This window comes from Lichenostomus cassidix, chromosome 20, assembly GCF_008360975.1.
Source record: "Lichenostomus cassidix isolate B80296 chromosome 20, HeHo_3.0, whole genome shotgun sequence".
NCBI classification, from domain to species: domain Eukaryota; kingdom Metazoa; phylum Chordata; class Aves; order Passeriformes; family Meliphagidae; genus Lichenostomus; species Lichenostomus cassidix.
The window spans coordinates 12,011,688-12,032,421 of NC_139500.1; the positions used below are offsets into that span (position 1 = coordinate 12,011,688).

The 20,734-nt window shown below is 48.0% G+C and overlaps 1 protein-coding gene across 6 annotated transcripts in view; it reads left to right on the top strand.

Annotated features, from left to right (window-relative positions):
• CBFA2T2 (CBFA2/RUNX1 partner transcriptional co-repressor 2) overlaps window positions 1–20,734 on the top strand; it is a 58,119-nt gene that overhangs the window by 22,517 nt on the left and 14,868 nt on the right. For 5 of the 6 annotated variants that reach the window (XM_085078982.1, XM_085078981.1, XM_085078980.1 and 2 more), the window contains exon 2: window positions 19,827–19,970. In XM_085078982.1, the coding sequence (XP_084935108.1) occupies window positions 19,827–19,970 (144 nt within the window). Of the gene's footprint in view, window positions 1–5,479; window positions 5,528–19,826; window positions 19,971–20,734 lie in introns of all 6 variants that reach the window. The other variant, XM_085078985.1, reaches the window with a different exon arrangement.

A 20,734-nucleotide genomic window follows, 5' to 3' on the forward strand; every position in this document is an offset into this window, starting at 1 on the left:
CTGAAATGTGGCTGAGCATCGCTTGCTGTCAGGCTGGAAAAAAAGAGGAATATTTGCTGGGCTGTCTGGTGCAGGATGATTCCCTTTGGTGTTGCTTTGTCCTGGTTAGCTTTAAGCATGCCAAATGACAGGGTTTCCCAGGGGAGAGGCTGGCTGGGCTCCCTGGCAGGATGCTTGGGCTGCAGCTCTGTGCTTGGCCACTTTGGCCACTCCATGGGCCACCTTAAGGTTTTCCTTCTCTAGCTGCATGCAAGCATTTGAGTGGAGCCTTTAAAAACTGTTACATATTGTAAGTCTGCTTCTAGCAACGCACCAAACACCTCCTGTGTGTCCCTGGAGAGGAGGCAAGAGGAGTGTGTGTGCTTCAATGTCTCAAAGTGCACCAGCACAAAGGAGTTTGGAACCCCAAAAATGTCCAGCAAAGCCATACAGGGAGCGATGATATTTAGGAGCAAAGAGCTGTGCTTCTCTGCTGCGGCTTTCCTGGAGACTTCCCTAATTTGTGAAGGCAGTGCAGGGTGTTGGAGCAGCTGCTTCTGTGGTCTCCTTGCAGGTCGAGCCCTGATTAAGCAAACGGAAGTTTTGCCGGCATCAGGGCAGCACGATTTGGCCATTAAACAACTAATTTAGTGGAGTCTTGCTCAAGCCCTGCCGGAAACTTTCTTTTTCTCCTCAGGTTCCTTTATTTTTAGAAAGGATTTAGGGTGCCTGATGAGTGGAGTGCTTAGATGAGAGAGGTGGTTGTATTTTGGGGAAGAAGGTGGCTTGAAACTCTGTCACCAGTCCTAATAATTTTATAGAAATGGTGTAGGACATCTGAGTGAAGACACTTTTTTTCCCCCAGTTGTCTGCTGGATGATGTGATTTTCACTATTAATATGGAAAAGATGTTTAGTCTGATTTTTGGAACTACGTAGGCTTCACCTAAATGTCTGTGTGCCCTTCACAGCCAGGTAGCCCTACCCCAGCACATCCAGCAGTTAGAGAAGTACACAAATAATGCAAAACTAAGGGACTCCAGTGTGGGAAACCAGGAAAAGGGAGAAAAGCAAAGGCAGTTTGAGTGAATCCTGCCAACAGGAAAGTACAGCTAAGCCAAGGGAAGGATTTGAAGGGTTTGAGGAAGGAGCAGAATTGCTAAAGGCAGGGAGAATAAATCGTTAATCTGAGAACTCTATTACACAGGGAATGCCCCGAGGAAAAGAGCAGAAACTCCATTTAATAGTGAAAAGGCCAAACCAGTGCTGCCAAGCCAGGCTCTGCTCTGCCCAGGGACTGGAGCCACAGCCCCTGCTTACTTCCAAGATGCTGTTATTTTTGCAACTTGCATCTGCTGGTGTTGCAGAGGCTTGTTTAAACCTGCCAAAGCCAAGGGAGCTTTGCTCACGTGAGCCCTGGGTCAGGCTCTTGGGTTTGGTTTTTCTTGTGGTTTATTCTTCTCAGTCTTACAGGACTGGTGTCCCCAAGAGAGTGAGGTTTCTCTTAAAGCTGCCTCGCCTGTCACATCAAGTGTGCGTCCCAAATGATTTTACTGCTGCTTTACAGAGCTTTGTCTTGTGTCGCCTACAGTGGATCTTGGCTTAGAGAGGTTATCACTGGTTTGACAGGTTTGTGTGGTTTGACTTCAGGAGCTGAGTTTTCAAGGCAATCAGCCCTCCAGTCCCCAAATTGACCCATAAATGCAGTAACCACCAGCAGCATTTAGCAGGAGGCAGTGCTTTCCCACAGTTATGGGATGGGATGGGGGAGCCAGGTGGCCTCTTGTTTTTTCCAGCTCTGGCTTTTTTAAGGTTTGGACAAAAAACAAGATTTGTTTGACATGTATATGTGATGTTTATAGTATAGCTGGAGAGCTGAACAGTCATTTGAGGACTTGGGCATATGCAGCAGATTTAAGGCAATGCTGGCTACTTCTTAAATCTGAGCAGGAGATGGTCGTAATCTGTTGCCTGTTGGGTTTTTTCCAATTATAAGAGCTGGCTTTACCCATACTTGTTCTGGGCTGGATTGTAAGCTTGCCTTTATCTAGTGACTATTTCTATATCTGATTGCTTGTTAGGAGCTAGGTATGAAATGTGTTGTGACAGACACTCCAGAGCAGTCCCTGGGGGCAGCGTCACTGCAGGTCTCTGGGAGTCTGTTCAACTTTTATTTTTATGATGGAGACTGCCTTAATTCATGCAGCGTTCAGGGAACGGCTGGAAAAACCTTTGTTTAGAGCAGGAGCAGCAGCCAGGAAGAAGTGGGGAGCGATGATCCCACAGTTAGAGTGCAGCACGGAGAGGCTTGGGTTCAGTTCCTGGGTCTGCAAGCAATTTTCTGAGGCAGGACCTTGACCTTAGCACTGCTTTGTGTGTCAGCAGCTTATGTCCGACAGGACAATAGCGATTTCAGAGGTTTCAAAGCATTTTAAAGTGTAACTATCATGCCTTTTATTGGGCTGGGCAGTGGCATTTTTATAAGCCAAGCTTAAGGTTTTAGAATAATGCGTATTGAATTTCCTCGGCGCGCTCCCGGCTGCAGAATTCCCATCTCTCGTGGCTGCAGCAGGACTTCTGGTATTGAAGGAAGACAGTTGCAGGTGGCCAGAAGATCATTTAGAAGAACCAACACTTGCAGATCTTCAAAGCCAGGAGTCAGTTTTCCTTCCTCATCTTCCTGTGGCAACAGGATACCACAGCCTGCCGGCAGGATGCCGTGTAACCACCCCTTTCACCAAAAAACCCTAAGAAAGCCCCGAAAGTATCAATAACCATCACTGAAGGGAGGAGAAGGAGGCCTGCAGCTTGGAGACAGCCCGGACCTGTTGCTGGCCAGCAAGCTGTGAGTGCGGAGGGCCGGTGCTGGCGGGGGGAGCGCGCTGTGCGGAACAGATGTGCGGGCGCTGCCGCGTGCCGCTCCGCGCTGCTCCCCGCGCCAGGTGCAGCCATTGTTCCGCTGCTCCCCATTCAGCCGCCCTCGGCTGCCGCTCCCGCATTGTTCCTCCAGGAAATTAGCATTAAAAACCCATCCCAAACCCCCATGTCCCTCAACTGCAGGTGACTGTTATTGGCCCCAGCTGCCACCCTTGTGCTTGATTACTTCCATATGGGGCTGTGGCAAGATGTAGGATCCACTTATTGATTTTTTTTTAAAATAATTTTTCCCCTTTTTTTTTATTCCCTCCCACCCCACACAGACACTTCAGCTTCAACAAAACCCTGAAATCTATTAAGGCCCTGATAGGCTCCAGTGCTGTTACAACTGGGATGAACATTTTACAAGCAAAGCTAATTACACCCTCTCTGCTTTCTTCCTTTCTTCAGCCCCCACCCCATAAATGTAAAATAACCAGAGGGCAATTGGTAGTAAATTAAATCTTTGCAGTGTCCTGAGAGGAGGTTTCCTTGCTGGCAGGAAGAAGTCTGCTGGCCTTTAGATGTTTTGTTATTTTCAGTTTTGGTTTGTTGGTTTTTTGTTTTTTTTGGTTTTTTTACTAGGAAATGGGAAACTGGCATACTGCTGTGACACACCTATTAAAGGGACACACAGATCCTAACCTGGGTCTGGGTAGAAAAGGAAAAACTAATTGAACAAGTGGGATGTTAATTTGTGAGTGTAGTCAGCTGTTGAGAGGAGCCAAGGAGAAACTCCGTGCCAGCTGACGTTACAAATCTCTAGGAAGGATTCGATTTTCTCCTGGTACAATTTATCCACAGGGCAGCAGTTTCCATGAAAGTCCAAACCTCCCACAACTTTTCCTGGGGTAGTGCTGGCAGAGTGGCATGGAGCATTCTGGGTTTTCATCGAGACAAGCTGGGCTGCAGTTGGCAAGAGGAGAGAGGCAGGGAGGGAGCATCACTTGCTGCCCTACCTAGGCCTTGGAAATGCACCTGCTCACAGTGGCATGGAGCATCTCTGGTGGGGAACACAGGTGGGTCACATCCTGTGACGTGGGATCAGCCCACGCAGCCCTGACCTACTTTGTGCCAGGCAGGAAGAGAGGAGGGTGGCAGCTCCTGCCCGTGCTGGAGGCATCAGGCAGTTTCCCTTGGTGCTCCTGCCTGAACAGTCTGGCTGCCAATGCCCTGTCCCAGTCCTGAGGTCGGTCAGTCACACCTCTCTGGAGAATACTGGGTTTCCCTTACCCAACTGGAGCTCCCTAAAGGACTTTGGTTGTGCTGATGAGGTTTGTGCTGGAGGCTCTGGAGCAGATCTGGAGCAGTCCTTGTAGCACCATGGCTGAGGTGTTCCTGCTGCCTGGGTCTCGGGGGGCTGCTGAAGCTGTTACAGCTTGAGAGGTCATTCCACTGGAAATCAGCAGGTTTTGTCTTTGCATTCTAATGCTGCCCCAGCAGCCCCTCCTGTCTTGTTCCTGATGGTGATGCACTGGGCAGCTTGTGCTGACACCTGGCAGGGTGGTGTGACAGGGGTGCTGCAGTGTTCCGTCGTGGTACAGATACACAAAAGCAAACCTCTAGTTAGAAATTACCCTCGAAATGCTCCTCTCTCCGCAAAGGGACACATGGAAGACGTTCATAATGAAAAATGTCTTTTTATTCAGCCAACACAGCCCTGTGGGCAGTCTCCTGGCTAAGTAGATGCTGCAGTGAGTCTTTGCTCAGATACAAAAGTCTTTGGGGATGGCTGGAGCTTGGTTGGTTGATCTCAAGATCACAAATGCAAGCTTACTTCTGGACGGGGAGTAGACTTGCCCTGAGACTTTGTGTCTCAGCAGAGGTGCTCCAGCTTTTGTCAGATTGACCTTCCCCATGAGCTCCATCCTCTCTTTGACAGATGGGACCTGCCAATGCAGCTTGTGAGCATTTCAAGTAAAAATTCTGCTTGCTCTCTGAGATGTGTTCAGCTGAAGTACTTGGTTTATTTACTGCACATACCTCCTTCCTGATCCAGACCTCTCCTGGTTTGGTTGTCTGTCATGGACCACCCAGATCTTCCTGGGAAGCATCCATGCAGGTGCAGTGGTGGCGAAGGACTTCTGAAAAAATTCCAGCTCTTAGGGGTGCTGTGCAGCCTGGGGAGAGCCGCCAGGTACAGCAGGTCAGAAGGTGGATGAAGGAGACAAGTCAAGCTAAGGGAATATCTCAAGCGATTTTCCTCAGGCTTGTTTTAAACCCTTCAAAGTCAAATCTCAAACTTAGGGGGTTTCTTCTCCCTAATTAAATTAACAGGCCATATGGTGTTTACTGTGAGCGCCTGCAATATGGAAGGAGCTACCTCCTGGATCACTTTCTTTTTTCAAAAGCTGCTGCTTTACCTGATGTCACTGTTCTGAAATGTTCTTTTCAGCAGCGGGCACGAGGGGTTATTTCTGCCACCTCACTGCTGTTGGTGTCACCTTCTGATCCCAGGGTTGAGCTGTATCATAACCTGTTTCTGCAGCTTTCTTTGTTTTTCCTTGGCTTTTGTTAAGCCATTTTGCTGCTTGGTGTGGAGAGTGTGTAAGTCAGGGGATTTTTTCATGCTTTTTCACATGCAGGTGATGATTCTTGTTCTTGGAGCTGAGGAGAATAGAAAACAACTCAGGGTAGGTGTTTTGGGGGATGCTGGTATTTTCTTTTAACAGCTACTACTATTTTTTTCCACTGAGAGTAACATGACCATCTCAGGAATATGTGAAACTGAAAGTTTTGTAGAAGTTTCGTTCTTTATTAATGGGCTGGTTTTAAAGCAGTTACTTTGCATGTGTTGCTTTTATCTTTGCATGAAATCTGGAGGAGGAAGTGAAGACCTTGAGGAAGAAGATGATTGTTTTTTTTGTTAAACGCTTGCACTTAGCTGAACAGGAAATAGGGCAAGAATCTCTAAACCTGTTAGAGAAGTCAAGGAATGGAAAGTCTCAGCTTTTGCTGTCTGTTTTGAGCTGCCCTCGCTCATTTAGTAGGGTTTTTTGGCAATCATCATTCTGATGTGTAAGTGTGCTTGCTGGGAGCTCGCCCTGCATCTCACCAGTGGTGTAACTTAACCTTTCTCTGTGATTTTTAGTTTGTTGGTGTATCTTTTCCGCAGGGCCTTGGTGACCCTTCATCTCCAGCCAGGCTCAGTGTGTTGTGGGGTGTCTGAGCTCCCAGGAACAGCTCCATTTGCGGCCGCTGAAAACACCCTGCCACATTAGCATATTCCTGCAACGTATGCTCCAAGGGTGTTTCTTTGCAGAGAAGCCTCTCTAAAGATAGCATCGTGAAGTTCTGTGTTGTCAACCAGGGACACTTGATCTAAAAAACAACATTTGATACACAGACAAGGTTTGCAAGTGCCATCTGGATTCTGGGAGATGAGCTAGGTTGTCTCTGTTTTGCATACACTCACCATTAAAAAAAAAAGGCTGTGCAGGCAAATGAATTCTTCAGAATCACCTGAGCAGACCTGTTTAGTCCACACGAATGTCCTCAGCGACATGGGACACCAGTGTAATGCCATACCACTTGGTGTCACATCCCTGGGGACCTTCTTAGGGTGCTGGAAATAATTCTGTACTTTAGCGATATATTATTGAAAGCCAGGTGGAATCAATTGAAATTCTCTCACACCAGTAATATTTTAATCTCCTTCGCAGCATACTGCAAGGCAGAACCTGCAAATGATGCAAAGCCCTGCAGAAATGGGCATCTTTTTAGGGAGGTGGGGATGCAGGGAACGCAGATGTCTTTGGCTTCAGTTCTGCCTGGTGGAGAGGCTGTCCTCAAACCCACGCCAGCTCTGAGAGAAACCTGAACACCATGAAAACCTAAAGTAGCCCTGGGTTGAACAGCAAGCTCCCTGTCCACATCTTCCCAGGGATATGTAGCTTACAGAATGTATTTTTCCTTCAGGGGCTATTTCTTGACTTTCTAGTTATCCTCTCATATGCAAATCTAATTTGCCTAATGGGCTGGTGAGTGTAATTGAAAGGCAGCCTGCACTTACACGATAGTGAAAAGTCTCACCTGTGCCCAGGCACAGATGGGGCTCTGCCTCACTGCCGCATCATTAGAGGAAATTTATAGGCACTGTGTCACAGGCTTTGCTGTGTCCAGGAGAGGAAAATGGCAGTTTAGAGCAAACTTGGGGGTTTGCTGAGTTGTTTTGTGCTCTGGTCTGGTAATTTTGGCAGTTGAGCTTTTCGGGATTTTTTTGTCTTTCCCCCATGCTCCAGTTGGTGGGGTGCAGATTAATGCAGGTTGCTGGTAATGAGTTGAGATCAACCTTAAGAATGACAAGTTGGAAAGTCTCTGTGCTGTGTTGCAGTGTGATAATTTGAAAGCAAGTGCAGCAGCAGCTGAGCCAACCTTCACTCTCCAGGCTCTGTGCATCACTGGATCTCCAGAGGTTATCCATGGAACATCTCCACCTCTGCTGCCCCGAGAGGGAGGGGAAGGAGGCACAGCAGAAGCAGTCACTGCTGTGCATCCATCTCTTCTGGGCTTGTTCCCTGAACAGACCAAGAAGCTGTGGCTGCCCCTGGATTCCTGGAAGTGTTCATGGCCAGGCTGGACAAGGTTTGGAGCAGCCTGGTCTGGTGGAAGGTGTCCAAGGGGTGCAGGGTGATCTTTAAGGTCCCTTCCAACCCAAACTATTCCATGATTCTAAGTAGTGAACTTTGATGCTTTTCCTGTTCTCCCAATCTCTCCATGCCTGGACATTGCAGGAGTTGCTGTCTCTTGGTGTTTCAGGTGTGTAAGGGCCTCTCTACATCATCAGGCTCCTCCACCCCTCCAACACCCACCCCTAAATATGTGATTCCTGTGCTGCCAGCTCTGTGGGATGGTGGAAAGTTCCCACATGCTGGTCAGGCTTGGGGCGAAGAGGAAAAGCAATTTGTGTGGTGGTGTGAGGAGTGTTTTTAAGAGGCAGAATTGTCATCTTGGCAGGGCTCCTGTGTGTGCCATCGATGGCAGGGACTGTTAGCTGGGCAGCAGTGGATGCACTTAGCGCCCAAGTGAATGAAGTGAGCTCTCCGCAGAGCCAGGGAGCTGGGGAGTCATTAGTGAGGCTTGGCTGCCTCAGGAATATCAGCAGGGCAGAGAAGGGTGTGGGTGTGGGCAGCACTGCCAGCACCGTGCCAGGGCTGCTGTGGAAAAGCCACCCTGCCTGTGGGGTGAGGGACACTCCTGGTCATGGAATCCCAGCAAGGATCAGGCTGGAAGAGACTGCAGTGGCTCATCTGTTCTCACCTCTCTGCTCCAGGAGGGTCATCCCAGAGCACACGGTTGTGTCCAGGTGGTTCTGGAATATCTCCAGTAAGGGAGACTCACACCGTCTTGGGGCAATTCCACACAATAAAGAAGTTCTTCCTCATGTTCAGGTGGAATGTCCTGGGCAGTTCCTGCCTGTTCCTCTTGTCCCCACAGAGCAGAGCCTGGTCTCTGCTCTGAGCCCTCCCTGCAGACATTGACAGACATGGATAGGGTCCCCTCTGGCACTTGGAGCAGGTTGTAAAAAATGAGGGTGAAAGATACTTCCCAAATATTTTCCAAGTTCCTCCTTTATTTTGCGTACAGCTTGCCCAGTTTTGAGTAAAGTCTAGTGGAACTTCAGCCCTGGAGCTGGCTGGCAGTGGTGAGCTCCTGCTCCTCAGCCTCCATCCAGAGAAGGGAGACTCCCTGCTGGACTCTGCTTTATATTTGGAAATGGTATGACTTCAGAGACCCAAGGGGGATGTTTTTCTGTATCCTTCCTTGATTGCTTCATTTTGGGTTTGTGGTAGAACTTGGTTAGTGGTTTGTTTTGTCTTGGATTTGGTTTCTGTTTTGTTTTTGCAAAAATGACCATTGTTTTCATCTAAACTGGCCCTTCTGACTATGAGCTTCTGGATTGCTTCCTTCTCCAGATGGTCAGGATTTGTACCTGGTCTCTGCTTAACAAACAGGTTTGTTGTTTGGTTGGTTTTTTTTTCCCTAGTTTAATATAGGGTTTTGTAATAGCTTTGGGCATCCTTGGTGTTGTTTGTGCCTCTCCGCGGTCACATTGGTTGTTATGGATTAAATGTGGTTTTCTGCCTTGACATCTCACTTCTTTCAGAAATGACCTTGCTTTTTTTAATTGCTGTTATTTACAGTTATTGGTAGTGGTGCTTGAGCTGCTGGCACTGGTGCTTTGGGTCTGCCTGTATGCAAAGGCTTTTTTTATCCCAGTTTGTGTTTTATTCACTTTGAGTACTCTCTACTCACTGGATACTCTCACCCTTAAACCCCAGACCTGCTGTTCCTGTTCTCATTAGCCCAGATCCCTGTGTTCTCAGTGATATTTGTGATGCTCTAAGGAATCCAGATTTGCTCAGTACTGGGTATTTTTTGGGGTCAGTGCTGGTTTTAAGGTTGATTTATAGTGGTGGGAACCAAACCATCAAACAGCAGGGCTTGGAAGATGGAGGACTGTGAGAGGAATGTCTTCTTAAATGGTTTTAAAGCTCGACTTAAAACTCCTCCTGTATGTCTTTGCTAACCAGGTTTAAAGCTCCCAAATCTTCAGTTACTGGGTGATTTTAAGGTGGGTTTGAATTCATCCTTTTATTTTAAAAGATTTCATGATTTTCAGGTTGTTCCCCTTTTTCCTTGTGTTGCGTGGGCTTGTGAGGTGCTACAGGCTGGCTCTGTGCTGCTGTACAGATCCCTGGGGTGTGTCAGGGTGGGAATGGACCTGTCCAAGTCATGGACAATGGCTGTGTTTGCTGTACCCAGTGAGGCAGGGTCACTGTGGAGGTCCAGCCTGATCTCAGGGTTTTACCCAGAGGAAAATACGTTTGCACAGATAAGGCTGTCTCTCCCAAAGGAGATGCTCTGGTTGAAGGATTTCTGGGTTCTCTGGTGACACAAAACTTAACCTTGCTGTCCTCTTAACAATCTGTGGGAGCTTCTATGCAGACCATACCCACCCCTGTAGGAGCTTGAGCTGCATGTGGCCAGACGTACTCCCAGCAGCTAACTGGGAGCAGAGGCAGAGGGGTAGGCAAGACCTGAAGTGGCAGGAGCTGTGGGACTGGGATCTGAACTCACTTGACACTGTGATAAGGGGTATCATACCATCCCTCAGCTGCTTGGGTTTGAAAATGCACCAAGAGGTTACATTTTGTGATGCTTTTCTGAGAGGAAGCTCCCAAAATGATTGTCCCTGGAGAGGCAGGGATTCTTCCTGCAGTGAGCAGAGTGGGACCTCTTCAGCAAAGGGGCTCACTGTGCTGACCCAGAAACAGCATCCTTCTCATCACCTCCTAAATTTCTTGTGGAATTGGCTGGAAAATTTCGTCCTCTTCCACAACTTTTCCTACTGGAATTGTGACCTGGGATATAAAACACCAGAAGATGAAAAAGGACGGTCACTCACATGGTGACCATTGCTTCTGGGATGAGCCAGACTCACAGTGTGGAAGGATTTCCCTGCGAAGGGGGTCTCCTGGGGAAGCCATGGGAATGCCAGACCTGCAGTGCTCCCCTGGATTTGCTGGAGCAGCTCAGCAGGGAGAAGGGCAGTGCTGCAGAGCTGTGGTCTCACTGCGTGTGCAGCACCGGCTGCTGTCGGCTCCTGCTGGGATCTGTTCTGTGCACATTGCCCTTTCCTCAGCCCTTTTGTTAAAGTTGGGCAGTGAGGAGGCTCAGGGTCCTAAATGGAGTTTGTGGAGTGGTGGTGGGATGAGATGGTGGCTTAAATCTCTTCTGATGGGATTTTAAGCCCCAGATGCTGCTCTGACACCTCTAATTGCAGCATCCATGCAAGAGGCTCTTGTGCAGGAGAAGCTGCAGAGCAGCCAGAACCCTCTGGGAATGTTCCCCTTGGATGAGAGAACCCTATAGCCTCCCTGAGACTCCTCCAGAGCCATTTGTGCAAAGCCCAGTGAGGGCTTCAGCAGTGGTGGCCCCATGCTGGATCCTCCATGGGGAGCTGTGGGTTCCCTGTGCAGCTCCTTGGGTCATTTCTAGGACCCTGCTCCAGCAGCTCTGCTTTTCCCAAGCCTGTTTAAATCAGTGGATGCATTCCTGTTGACTGCTCAGAGCTGCAGAGAGCCCCTCGGAGCTAATTAGTAATTAGAGGATGCCAATTAACCACGGTTCCCCAGGCTCTGCTGCTTTGCTGGTGCTGCTGGGTCAGAGAAGAAAGGAACAAAATGGAGCCCAGTGTGAATGTGTTTCATCTGGAGAGCAGAAGGGTGGAGCTGCTTGTTAAATGGCCAGCAATCCAAGTTTTAAAAGGATTTATGAGGGCTAGATAAAATCATGTCCTAAAGGCTGTCTCGAAGTCTCTGTTAAGGTGGAAAATGCTTTCTAAACTTAGAGCTTGTTTCACTGTGTTTTCCCTCTTCTGGACCTCCCAAAATTTTACAGGTACAAAAGTTCCAGCTTTATTTACTCCATGGTGTTTAGCCTAAGGAGAATGAAAAACAGATTTGGACTCCCAAAATTACAGTGCTCAGTTGTTCTTCTGTGTAACCTGTGGATTTTGCGCCTGCCCACCTTCGGAAATGTGGTCCCGAAACTGTGGCAGAGTTTAAGGAATGCTCCTAAGGGAAAAAGGCTTTTGCTGCCATTGCCAGGGGAGACTTGGTCATTCAACCATGAGTTTCCCACTTGTTGGATCACTTCTTACTCTCTGGTGTAAACTTGGTGTTCAGTGGAGCCTAGAGGTGCAAATCTATGGCCTTGATGCTTTGGGCAGGGGGCAATTTCAGACCTTTTGGGGGTGACTTCTTAAAGCCAACTTTTAAAATTAATGTTTCTATGTAAAAAGCTGAGATGTTAAAAGTGCTGCTTTTATTTAATTTTTTTTAAAATATAAATATCATCAACTCAATTCTTGCTTTCACCATACACAGTTTTACAACAAGTAAAACTCCAGCTCTCTTCTGCCCTGACATCTCATTTCTCCATGTGTAGAAGCCCCGCAAAATAATCATTAAATAAAAAAGCACAATCTTTGCTAGCAGGCTGTTGCTCGAAGCCTTTCTCCGTGGTATCCCTTCTGTACGTGTTGTGTCTGGGCTCCACCGGCCCTGGGAGCTGTTAATCTTCCTGGTGTTTTCTTCCCTGCGGCAAATGAGACGCAGATGTTCCCATCTGGAAACTTTGCTTCTGCCACCGTGGTTTTGCTCAGAGTCAGAGGATTTGGAGAGCAGTGCAGCAGGCTGGGACTTTTAAGAACTAATTTTTTGCCATGATTGTGATAATTGCCTGTTTGATATCTGTAACTGCTTTCATTTTTCATTCCGAGTGCTTTAGCCCAAGGAGTAAATAGTGTGGAGGAGGAAATATTTCTTAATATTGTTATCGGAGTGGGTGATTTAAAAAAAAAAATAGCCTTGATTCTGTAATGTTAAGTGGGACGATGAATTAATGAAAAATTACCAAAATACTTAGCAGTAACTAAGCAAATAAATTAGTGAGCAGCTCAGGCTTTGCTGAATGAGTGCCCTATCCCAGGTTATAACCCAGCCAAAGGGGTGGTTTGGGGAGACTGGATCACTCCCCTCAATCCCAAAGTGCTTCCTATCCTAAAACTGCAATGCAGGCCTTGGTTTCCTGGAATATATTCTCCTGGGCTATATTCCAGGAGTATATCCCTCCCTCCAGGGTGGCTGTCTCTGATGGAGGCAGAGCAAGCGGCTGGTGAGGGTGAGGAGGGTTCCGTGGGCACCATGGGCTCCCTGGCAGAGCTCACAGCATCCCTTTGAGACAGTGATGAGCAAAAGCTGCTGCCAGGGACATCAAGGGATGAACTTGGGTCCCCAAAACTTACTTGTAGGGATGCTGGGGGTGTGGGAAGAGAATGGTTGTGGTGTGGTGGTTAGAGCAGCAACAACTCCTGGGTGGAAATGACTGTCAGGGCAGCTTTTATGCTCTGAGTAACTATTCCCTGCCTCCTTCGTGGAAAAGGGAGCAGGAGAGTGGAGGCTGCCACAGCAGAGTGGTTTGTGTTCTTGTAAAAGCAAGATAACCAGAATTTGGGGGTTTGATGTACAACGATTCTGGGGCATGCTGGATGTGATAGTTTGTAGGGCATCCCTGGGTTTGGTCCTGTTCTGAGTCCATGGCCCAGGAGGAAAGCAGAGCTCAGGAGGTAGGGATGCCATGCAGGCAGGTTTGGGCTGATGGGTCTGCCATGGCCATGGCACAGGCAGAGCTGCAGCTGCAGCCACCCTGTCTGGGTGGGAACTGCTCTGAAATCCAACCTGTGCTACCGCTGAGTTTGTAGAGCCAGGCACATTAATAGGATTTTATAAAAATCACTGAAGGGCAAGACGGATAAAGATCTGCAGTCTGCCTTCAGGAATAAATTATTAATCTTATTTCCCTTATTAACTGCTTTCTGGACTGCTTGCGAACGATAACATACTTTGCTCTTTCAAGTTCTTCTATCTGAGTTTCACATTGAATTGAGATTTAAAGTGAAACAGCTGTGTGTGGGAGAGGACTAGATGGCAATGGAGATACACGCGTTTATTTTTGATTTATAAAATGCCTATCCCAGGCTCAGCAGCTCCCTCCTGTGTGATGCAAGGCTCTCCTGTGAGGTGCCGAGCCCTCTCCACTCCCACAGCATCTTACAGCTCAGGAGCCAGGATGTGCCATAAACCCGAGCTGAACAGGGTAAAAATAGGCTGATCACATTGAGTGGAGGAAGTGGCACAGTGGCATGAGTTACCTACTGCAACAGATGCTGTAGTATCATCTTGGCCAACCCCGTGGTGTGGAGGGAGGAGGATGGAGAAGGACCTGGTGTGACCAGCCCTTGCTGGTGACCTGGCTGTGCCACACACTCGTGTCCCCAGTTCAGGCTGCAAATCACCTTTTGTTGGCTCGAGCAAAGAAAGACCTCTAGGAACCACCCTACATGTAAATAAATAAATCAATATTTGTATAGAAAAGTCGTCTTGACTACAAACCTCCCAACGTCTCATTCTCCTCCAAACTGGGACAGACCCAGCCATCCTTTTTTTCCAAAAGCTGTTGTATTGGCTGCCTTGTTCCTGATGCTTATCTTCAGTTTTCCCCCTCCATCTCTTTTTGATGCAGCAGTGCTGCAAAAAGGTAAAATATTACTTTTCCCTTGACGATGTGATTTGAGTTTGAGCTTGGGGGAAGCTGTGTGGAAGCAGGTGAGGGAGGGAATTGCAGTGAGGAAGCCGTAAATGGCATCTTCTGGAAGCCTGAGTAATGATAGTCTTGCTTTGCATGTAGATCACCTCTCATCTGCATGCCTTGGAGAACTGCAAAGGTGCTCTACAGATGGCTTAGAGCCATCAGGGGGAGGGAAAGGCAACCTTGGAGCAGAGGAAAGATGTTAATAAAATTTAAATGTAATTCTTCCCATTTCTCAGTTCCTAAATGTGAAAAATATTAGCTTGGTGGAGACTGAAAACAGATGGTGAGCAGTTGGAGCAGATAAGCATGTTATTCAAAATAAACATTCGCCAAAGCTGGGGAGGTGGCGAACCATATTTCATTTCACCCTATTTACATTATCAGGTCAGGTTACACTGATGCTGCCTCCCGTCTGCATTCAGACGATCAACAGGGACCCTGTGCTGAGCCAACTGCAGCATGTCCTCCTCGCTGGGGATGTCAGGGCTGGCATGGGTGGGCTTGGGCATTTCCCTGGCCTGGCCTCCAGGATGATACATTGAGCTACTTGTAGAAATACGGAATAGTTTGGGTCAGAAGGGACTTAAAAAGGTCATCTAGTCCAACGGCCCTGCCGTGTACAGAGATGTCCTTGGCTGTAGGCAGGGTCCTGCCAGCCACCAGTGAGGGCACTGAGGGCTGTCCCTCCTCTGTTTCCCTCTTTCCAAAGGCCTCTCTCTCCATTTAGCCTAGTTTGGCATTGCTTCATCTTAAACCAGGGACTCTGAACCATGTAAATGGTGGGGAAAGAAGTTCCAAGGACTGTTGGTAGGAAGGGTTTGTTTTGCTGACTTGTAGATGATCTGGAATTCATGCCTCTAGTCCAAGTGCTCACCTGAGGTGTCAGGGCCAGTGGAAAGAGAGGTGTGACTGATCTCCCTTGTTCTGAGGGATGTTTTGGGTCAGGCTGAATCACTTTTGGGGGTGTCTGTCTGTCTGTTGGCTCCAGAACAAGTTCAGACCTGGCTTGGAGGTGACCCAAGAATTGCTCCTGCTGGATCTAACCTTGGCAGCTGTTACTGGGACAGTTCTCCAGTCCCTTGCTCTCAAGAGGCAGGTATGAATTTGGAGCTTTGAACTTTTTGAGGCGAAGAGTAGCTTTTTGGGTTATGAATATGTTCTGCCTGTTCTAGATGAAAGTTGAAAGCATCTGCTTTGATTAAACCTCTTCTTTTTGTCTGAAACTGTTAAATACTTCCCCTCCTGAGACTGAACCACTGGGCTAACCCTTGTATACAGCCTTTTCCTCAAAAAATATCTTGGTTAATTTACAGTTTTTCAGTGTAACCACTTAGCGGTCAAAGCTTTGGTGACAAGGTGTGGTTTTGAGCCTGTTCTCTTGTCCTGCAAGCTGCCAAAGGGAAAAGCAAGCCCTTACCTGGGCATAGCTGCTGGTGGTGCAGGGCAGTCTTGTGTTTCACATGGTTTTCTCTTATTTCTTACAAGGTATTTCATGGTTTGACTTCTGCAGAAAGCTGGAGAGCTCAAGTTTGGCACATGGGTTGGTGAGATGCAGTTTCAACTCTTTGCAGGTTATTTACAAATGAGAGCTCTGCCATAGAATCTAGATCAAGGCTTTCTCCTGAGCAGAGTGGAACACCTCCTGATAGTGCCTTGCTGACTGTTGTATTTTGAACTTTGGGAAGAGGATGAGGAGGAGACCATTTGTGTCTGTCCACCTCACTGTCGCCATTCTCCAGTTCCTTATCTTGCTTTTTTGGGGAAGGTAACATCCAGTTCTCCTCAGGCAGTGTTTTTATTTCTTCTTCATCACTTAGTTTATTCTCTAACTGCCAGAGGAATTTAAGGATTAATTTAAATTCCAGCGTACTTGAGATACTCCCTAACTTGTCGCTGTTTTTTCTCTTGTGCCTCTTCTCTTTCCTCAAGTCGACGGGCATGAAGAGATTAATAAAGCAGCTTCTTTACACAGTTTATAGTGCAAGTAAATGCTGACCATTCATCAGAGTTACCTGTCACAGCAACACTCTCTTTGTACTAAACACCATAGGTGGAAGACTTCTTTAAAGAAGATAAATAGGATGAAATGTCTCGAGTGGGTGTTAAAACTGCCCCCTCTGAAATGTGCTGTGGTGTTGGGGAGCTGGGAATGCAGGAGTGGGATCAGTCGAGACCCCAGATTTTCTCTTGGCATCTTGTCCCATCATCTCCCTTTTCTCCTTCTCCTCTCCAGAAAGGAAAATCATCAGCTGCACTTAATCTTGACATATGTTCCTCTTTAATTTGTTACGCTAGGATGGGAACTGGAGCAGTGAAGGAAATCTGGTGCACACCGACAGCCAGAGAGGAGGCAGATGAACCCAGAGCCTTGCAGCATGTCAGGGAGAGAGGGAGGGAGTGCTCCAGGTGTAGTCACAGCTCTGGGCCTTTCCAGTCTCTTGCACACCTGGGCTGCTTAAATGGGGCACACAAATATCTAGGGCAGGAGCACAGCCTGCTCTGTGCCTGCAGCTGCCTGTGCCCAGCCGGCAGCTCGAGCAGCTGAGATCTGTAACTCAGCGCTGCAAAATCTGCGCTGCACAACCTGCTGCTGGGAGGAGATGGAATTCCTGCATGCAGCCAAGACTAAAACAGCATCTCATTGGGGTTCCTTTTCTCTGACTTGTCTTCCCATGCAAAATTCCAGCGTGTTTGAGGCTGGGAATGTAGCTCTCCCACCCGGGTCACATCGTGGCTGTCTCTTTCCCTGGTGAACCCAGCCAGGTCCTGGTGCAAAGCTGAGCACTGCAAAGTTTGGACATTGGGCAGCTTGGCAGCCAAAGTGTTGTGCCATAGACATGTCTGATCTGCTCCTGCAGGCACTGCTTGAGAAGTAGAGACAGCATCTGTGTTCCTAATCCAGATAGGGTTTGGAAGGAGGAATTTTTGAAGGAAAGCAATGTAATGTTTCCAGTTTGGGTGGGTGTCTTGCTCTGGTTCTCAGAGCATTCAGTCACTGACAACATTTATTCTTGTTAGAGTATCATCCAAAATCTATGATAGTGTTAGATTCTTTAGGTGAGTGATACAGTGGAGTGCCTTACGCACATTTTGAGGAGCATCTCCGCATCCTCCCTGTGCATCTGGAGGCAGAGCTGAAAAGTTGCCCTTGGTGAGCAAGTAAATATTTCTGAGCAGTGGAAGTGGAGGAATGAGACCAGGAAGGCAGCATTTCTCCAGGGAGCAGCTCACTGGCTCAGTTTTAGCCCCAGGTCAACTCAAGGCTGACTCAAGCTCTTGGTTGCAGCGTGGTTTGCTCACATGATTCTCATTAAACAGACGTGTTTAGGCTAAAAATGAAGAGCTTCAGAAAGATGGTTTTTATCTGCATTTATAGATGCCCTAGGTCATTAGCAGGAAGCTTTTAAATTTAACAATCCTGTTTGCTTCTTGTCTGTTGGAGTGGGCTTGGAAAAGAAGGTGTTGGTTTCTTGTGGGCTTCAGTTTTGGTGTCTCACACAGGAGCTGGTTTTATTTTGGGGTTATAAATTCCATGTGAAATTCATCTCCCTCGCTGTAAATTAACCAAATTAGTTCTGCTTTCTTAGTGTGCCCTAGGAACATTTTAGGAAGGAATAGGAGAAAATGTAAGGATTTCAGACTCGCCAGACTATGGCAGTGTCAGGTTAGCCATGTACACCTGGGAAAGGGAGTTTCATGGGAAGAGAGAGAAGAAGAGGAGGCAGGTGGGTGACAGTGGGTCCCTGGATGGTCATCAGGCACCTGACACCGAGTGCTGGATGGGCACAATTAGTGCTATTTTGATAGAAAAATTTGGGTCATTTAGCAATGTTTCCCTTCCTTGCCTGGGTGAGGGAACTCACACTTTTTGTGGTAGAAATACCCCAACTTTGTGCACAAATTCAGCTCTCTCACTGTTTTGCTGCATTTATTTAGAGAGGAAGGAAAGTCAGGGGATTTTCCCTGTTCTTGCTGATAAACTCACCTGCTAGAATAGGTGCTTACATGTATAAATTATGTCCTATTCCTACATCAATGCATGGTTATTCATCTGAATATCATACTCATGCATGGGGATGACAGGGAGAGTCTGCACATCAGGGTTTAATTGTATGGAAGTTGGGCCACATGTATGTGAATAGTAGTTTGCAATATGGAATTAATGTAGTTATTATATGTTAAAATTAATAGTAGTTTCCCATGGCTTCAATATCTCCCCGCTTCATGAAAGCAAAGCTGAGGATGTTTTCCTTTTCTTGAAAGCAGGCTTAGATAAATGAAGACACAAATGTTCTGGGATGTGGGTTTTGTAGCGATTCCAACCCCAGTCATTCCACCTGCACTGACAGGGCAGGAAAACATGGATTTTCAGTGTGTATCATCCCTGCTTCCCCTTCCTGCAAACAGCAGAAAGAAATTGCTAGGAATCACAAAGTTCATTTGTTACCTCGCTGGCATTCGCCATGACTTGCCATAAGGAAAATAAATGAGGCAGCTTGGTGGCAGAGCAGGTGCTGGGGCTGACAGAGCAGATCCCAGGCAGCAACACGAGGGCTCAGGTGCCAGTTTGTGTCTTCTCTGCTCTAGAAAGCAGCATTTTTGTTGTTGGGAGTGGAGAAGTAGCAGGTTTGTGTTGTATTTCAGCACAAAGTTTGCCACCTATTCAGTGCTCTGTGGGAATACAGCATTTAATAGCTCTGCCGGGGCTCAAAAGCCGAGTTTCTTGCAGCTGACAGGTACTGGTAGGAAGTGTGGATAGCAGATTAGATGGTAATTGCCCCAAGCCCAGCTTGCATCACTGGAGAGCTGGAAGGTGAGCTGAGCTCCCTCCCAGCCTGAGCTGGGGTGCAGCTGGACGTGCTGGGGACCCAGCCGTGTTCCTGGGCGGGACAAGCTGGTCACATCTCGTTAGCGAGTTAATTGAGCAAGGAGAGGAGCAGCTTGAGGTGCAGGGAGTGGGGATCATCATCTCAGAGGGGTGATTTGTTTGGGGTCATGGAGACACTGGCAGTGCAATACAGAGCACTCCTGGAATGGTGTTGGCTCCTACAGGAGCTGTGCTTTGGAGACCCTTAGGCTTTGTCCACTGAGTTGTCTGTATCTTAGAAACCAAAAATACCCCAAAACACCCCCCTCAAAAAAAAAAGTATCCCTCTATTACATTGGCATGTTTCCTCCTTTTTGTCTTGTGAGGCTGATCCCAGCCACTCGAGCTGGGAGTGTGGTCACACTGTCCCCTGAGCTGGAATGTCCCTTGGAGGCTGGAAAGGAAGCTGCAGTTTGAGCTGGTCGTATATCCGACACTAGACACTGCACACAGGAGAGGGTCTGTGAATAGCTGATTCCAGCTCATCTCTACAACCCCGGGCCCATTCTGGTCACTTCTGGCACAGCACTAAACCAGGTTACCTGTTGCATGGCTCCCAGGGGTTGTGATTCCCCTGGAAAGGCTCATCGAGGTGTGTGTGGGCACATCTGGGGTGTGTCAGAGATCTTGAGTGGGGGCAAAGCAAAGCAAACAGATAAAAATATTATGAAAAGCACCTTCAGGAACGAAGGGGTGAGAAGATGGGGTCAGGAGACTGGGCTGGTGAGCATGGACGCCATGAGCACAACCCTGGGTGCCCTGTCCCCAGCTTGGGGTTGTTGGCAGCAGCATGGGAGCCTTGCATGCCTTCCCCCAGCTCTTCACCCTTGCAACCGTTCCTGGTGTGCTGGACAGGGAAATGCGTGCCAGTGACTGTCACTAAGCCTTGCCACCTTCTCTTGGTACAGTTGCTGGTGAGAAGAAGGTGCCAGTGATGCCCGGATCGCCCGTGGAAGTGAAGATCCAGTCCAGGTCCTCTCCTCCCAACATGCCGCCGCTGCCCCCCGTCAACCCCGGCGGCCCCCGGCCTGTGTCCTTCACTCCAACTGCACGTAAGGCCCAGCAGGGCTGCTTCTCCTGGGAACAGCTCTAGCCAGGAGGGAAGGCTGTACTTCTAGAACTCACCAGGGATGCCTCAGCCATCAGCCAGGGCACGGCAGTTAGTGCTGCCTGGCTGGGAGGGAGGGGGGAGTGGAGCTTTCCTGCAGTTCTGTAATGCATGCAGGACATAAAACAGGGTGTGTAGTCCCCCTCTGCCCCCCTGCCTGCTCCCGTCTTTCTCCTGGTGCTGCCTTGAGTCCTTCTCTTTGCAGGTGCAGCCTTGATTTCCACCATAAACTCCTTAAGAAATTGAATCTTTTATCAGGTTGGCTTCAAGCAAGCCAAGACCCGGGCTTTCAGCTCTATCTTTTGGAGGAGTTAATTCCCACTCTGCGGTATCTCACTTTGCAGACAGCATTCCTGCAGCTGAGATTAGAAAGTTTTTCTCTTTTTTTAATTTCCCAGCCTTGAAAATTCCTTGCTGTCCATCCAGATTCTCTTTTCTCCATCTTCTCTTTATAATCTTTCCTATTAAGCCGCAGTCGGTCCTGATCCTGCCCAGCTGTAGCACTGCCTTGCACCCACTTATTCTAGCAGAGAATTGCTCAGAGGTGACTCCATGGGTGGAAAGGACCTTCAGCCTTTTGTTACAGCCTAGAGTCTTTTTTTCCTCCCTTAGCTGACATTTAAGCCATTTAATGTCTCTTTTAAAGCATTGTTCTGGAGCAAAGCTGCTTTACTTTGTTGGGCATGGAGTTATCTGACCCCCACACAT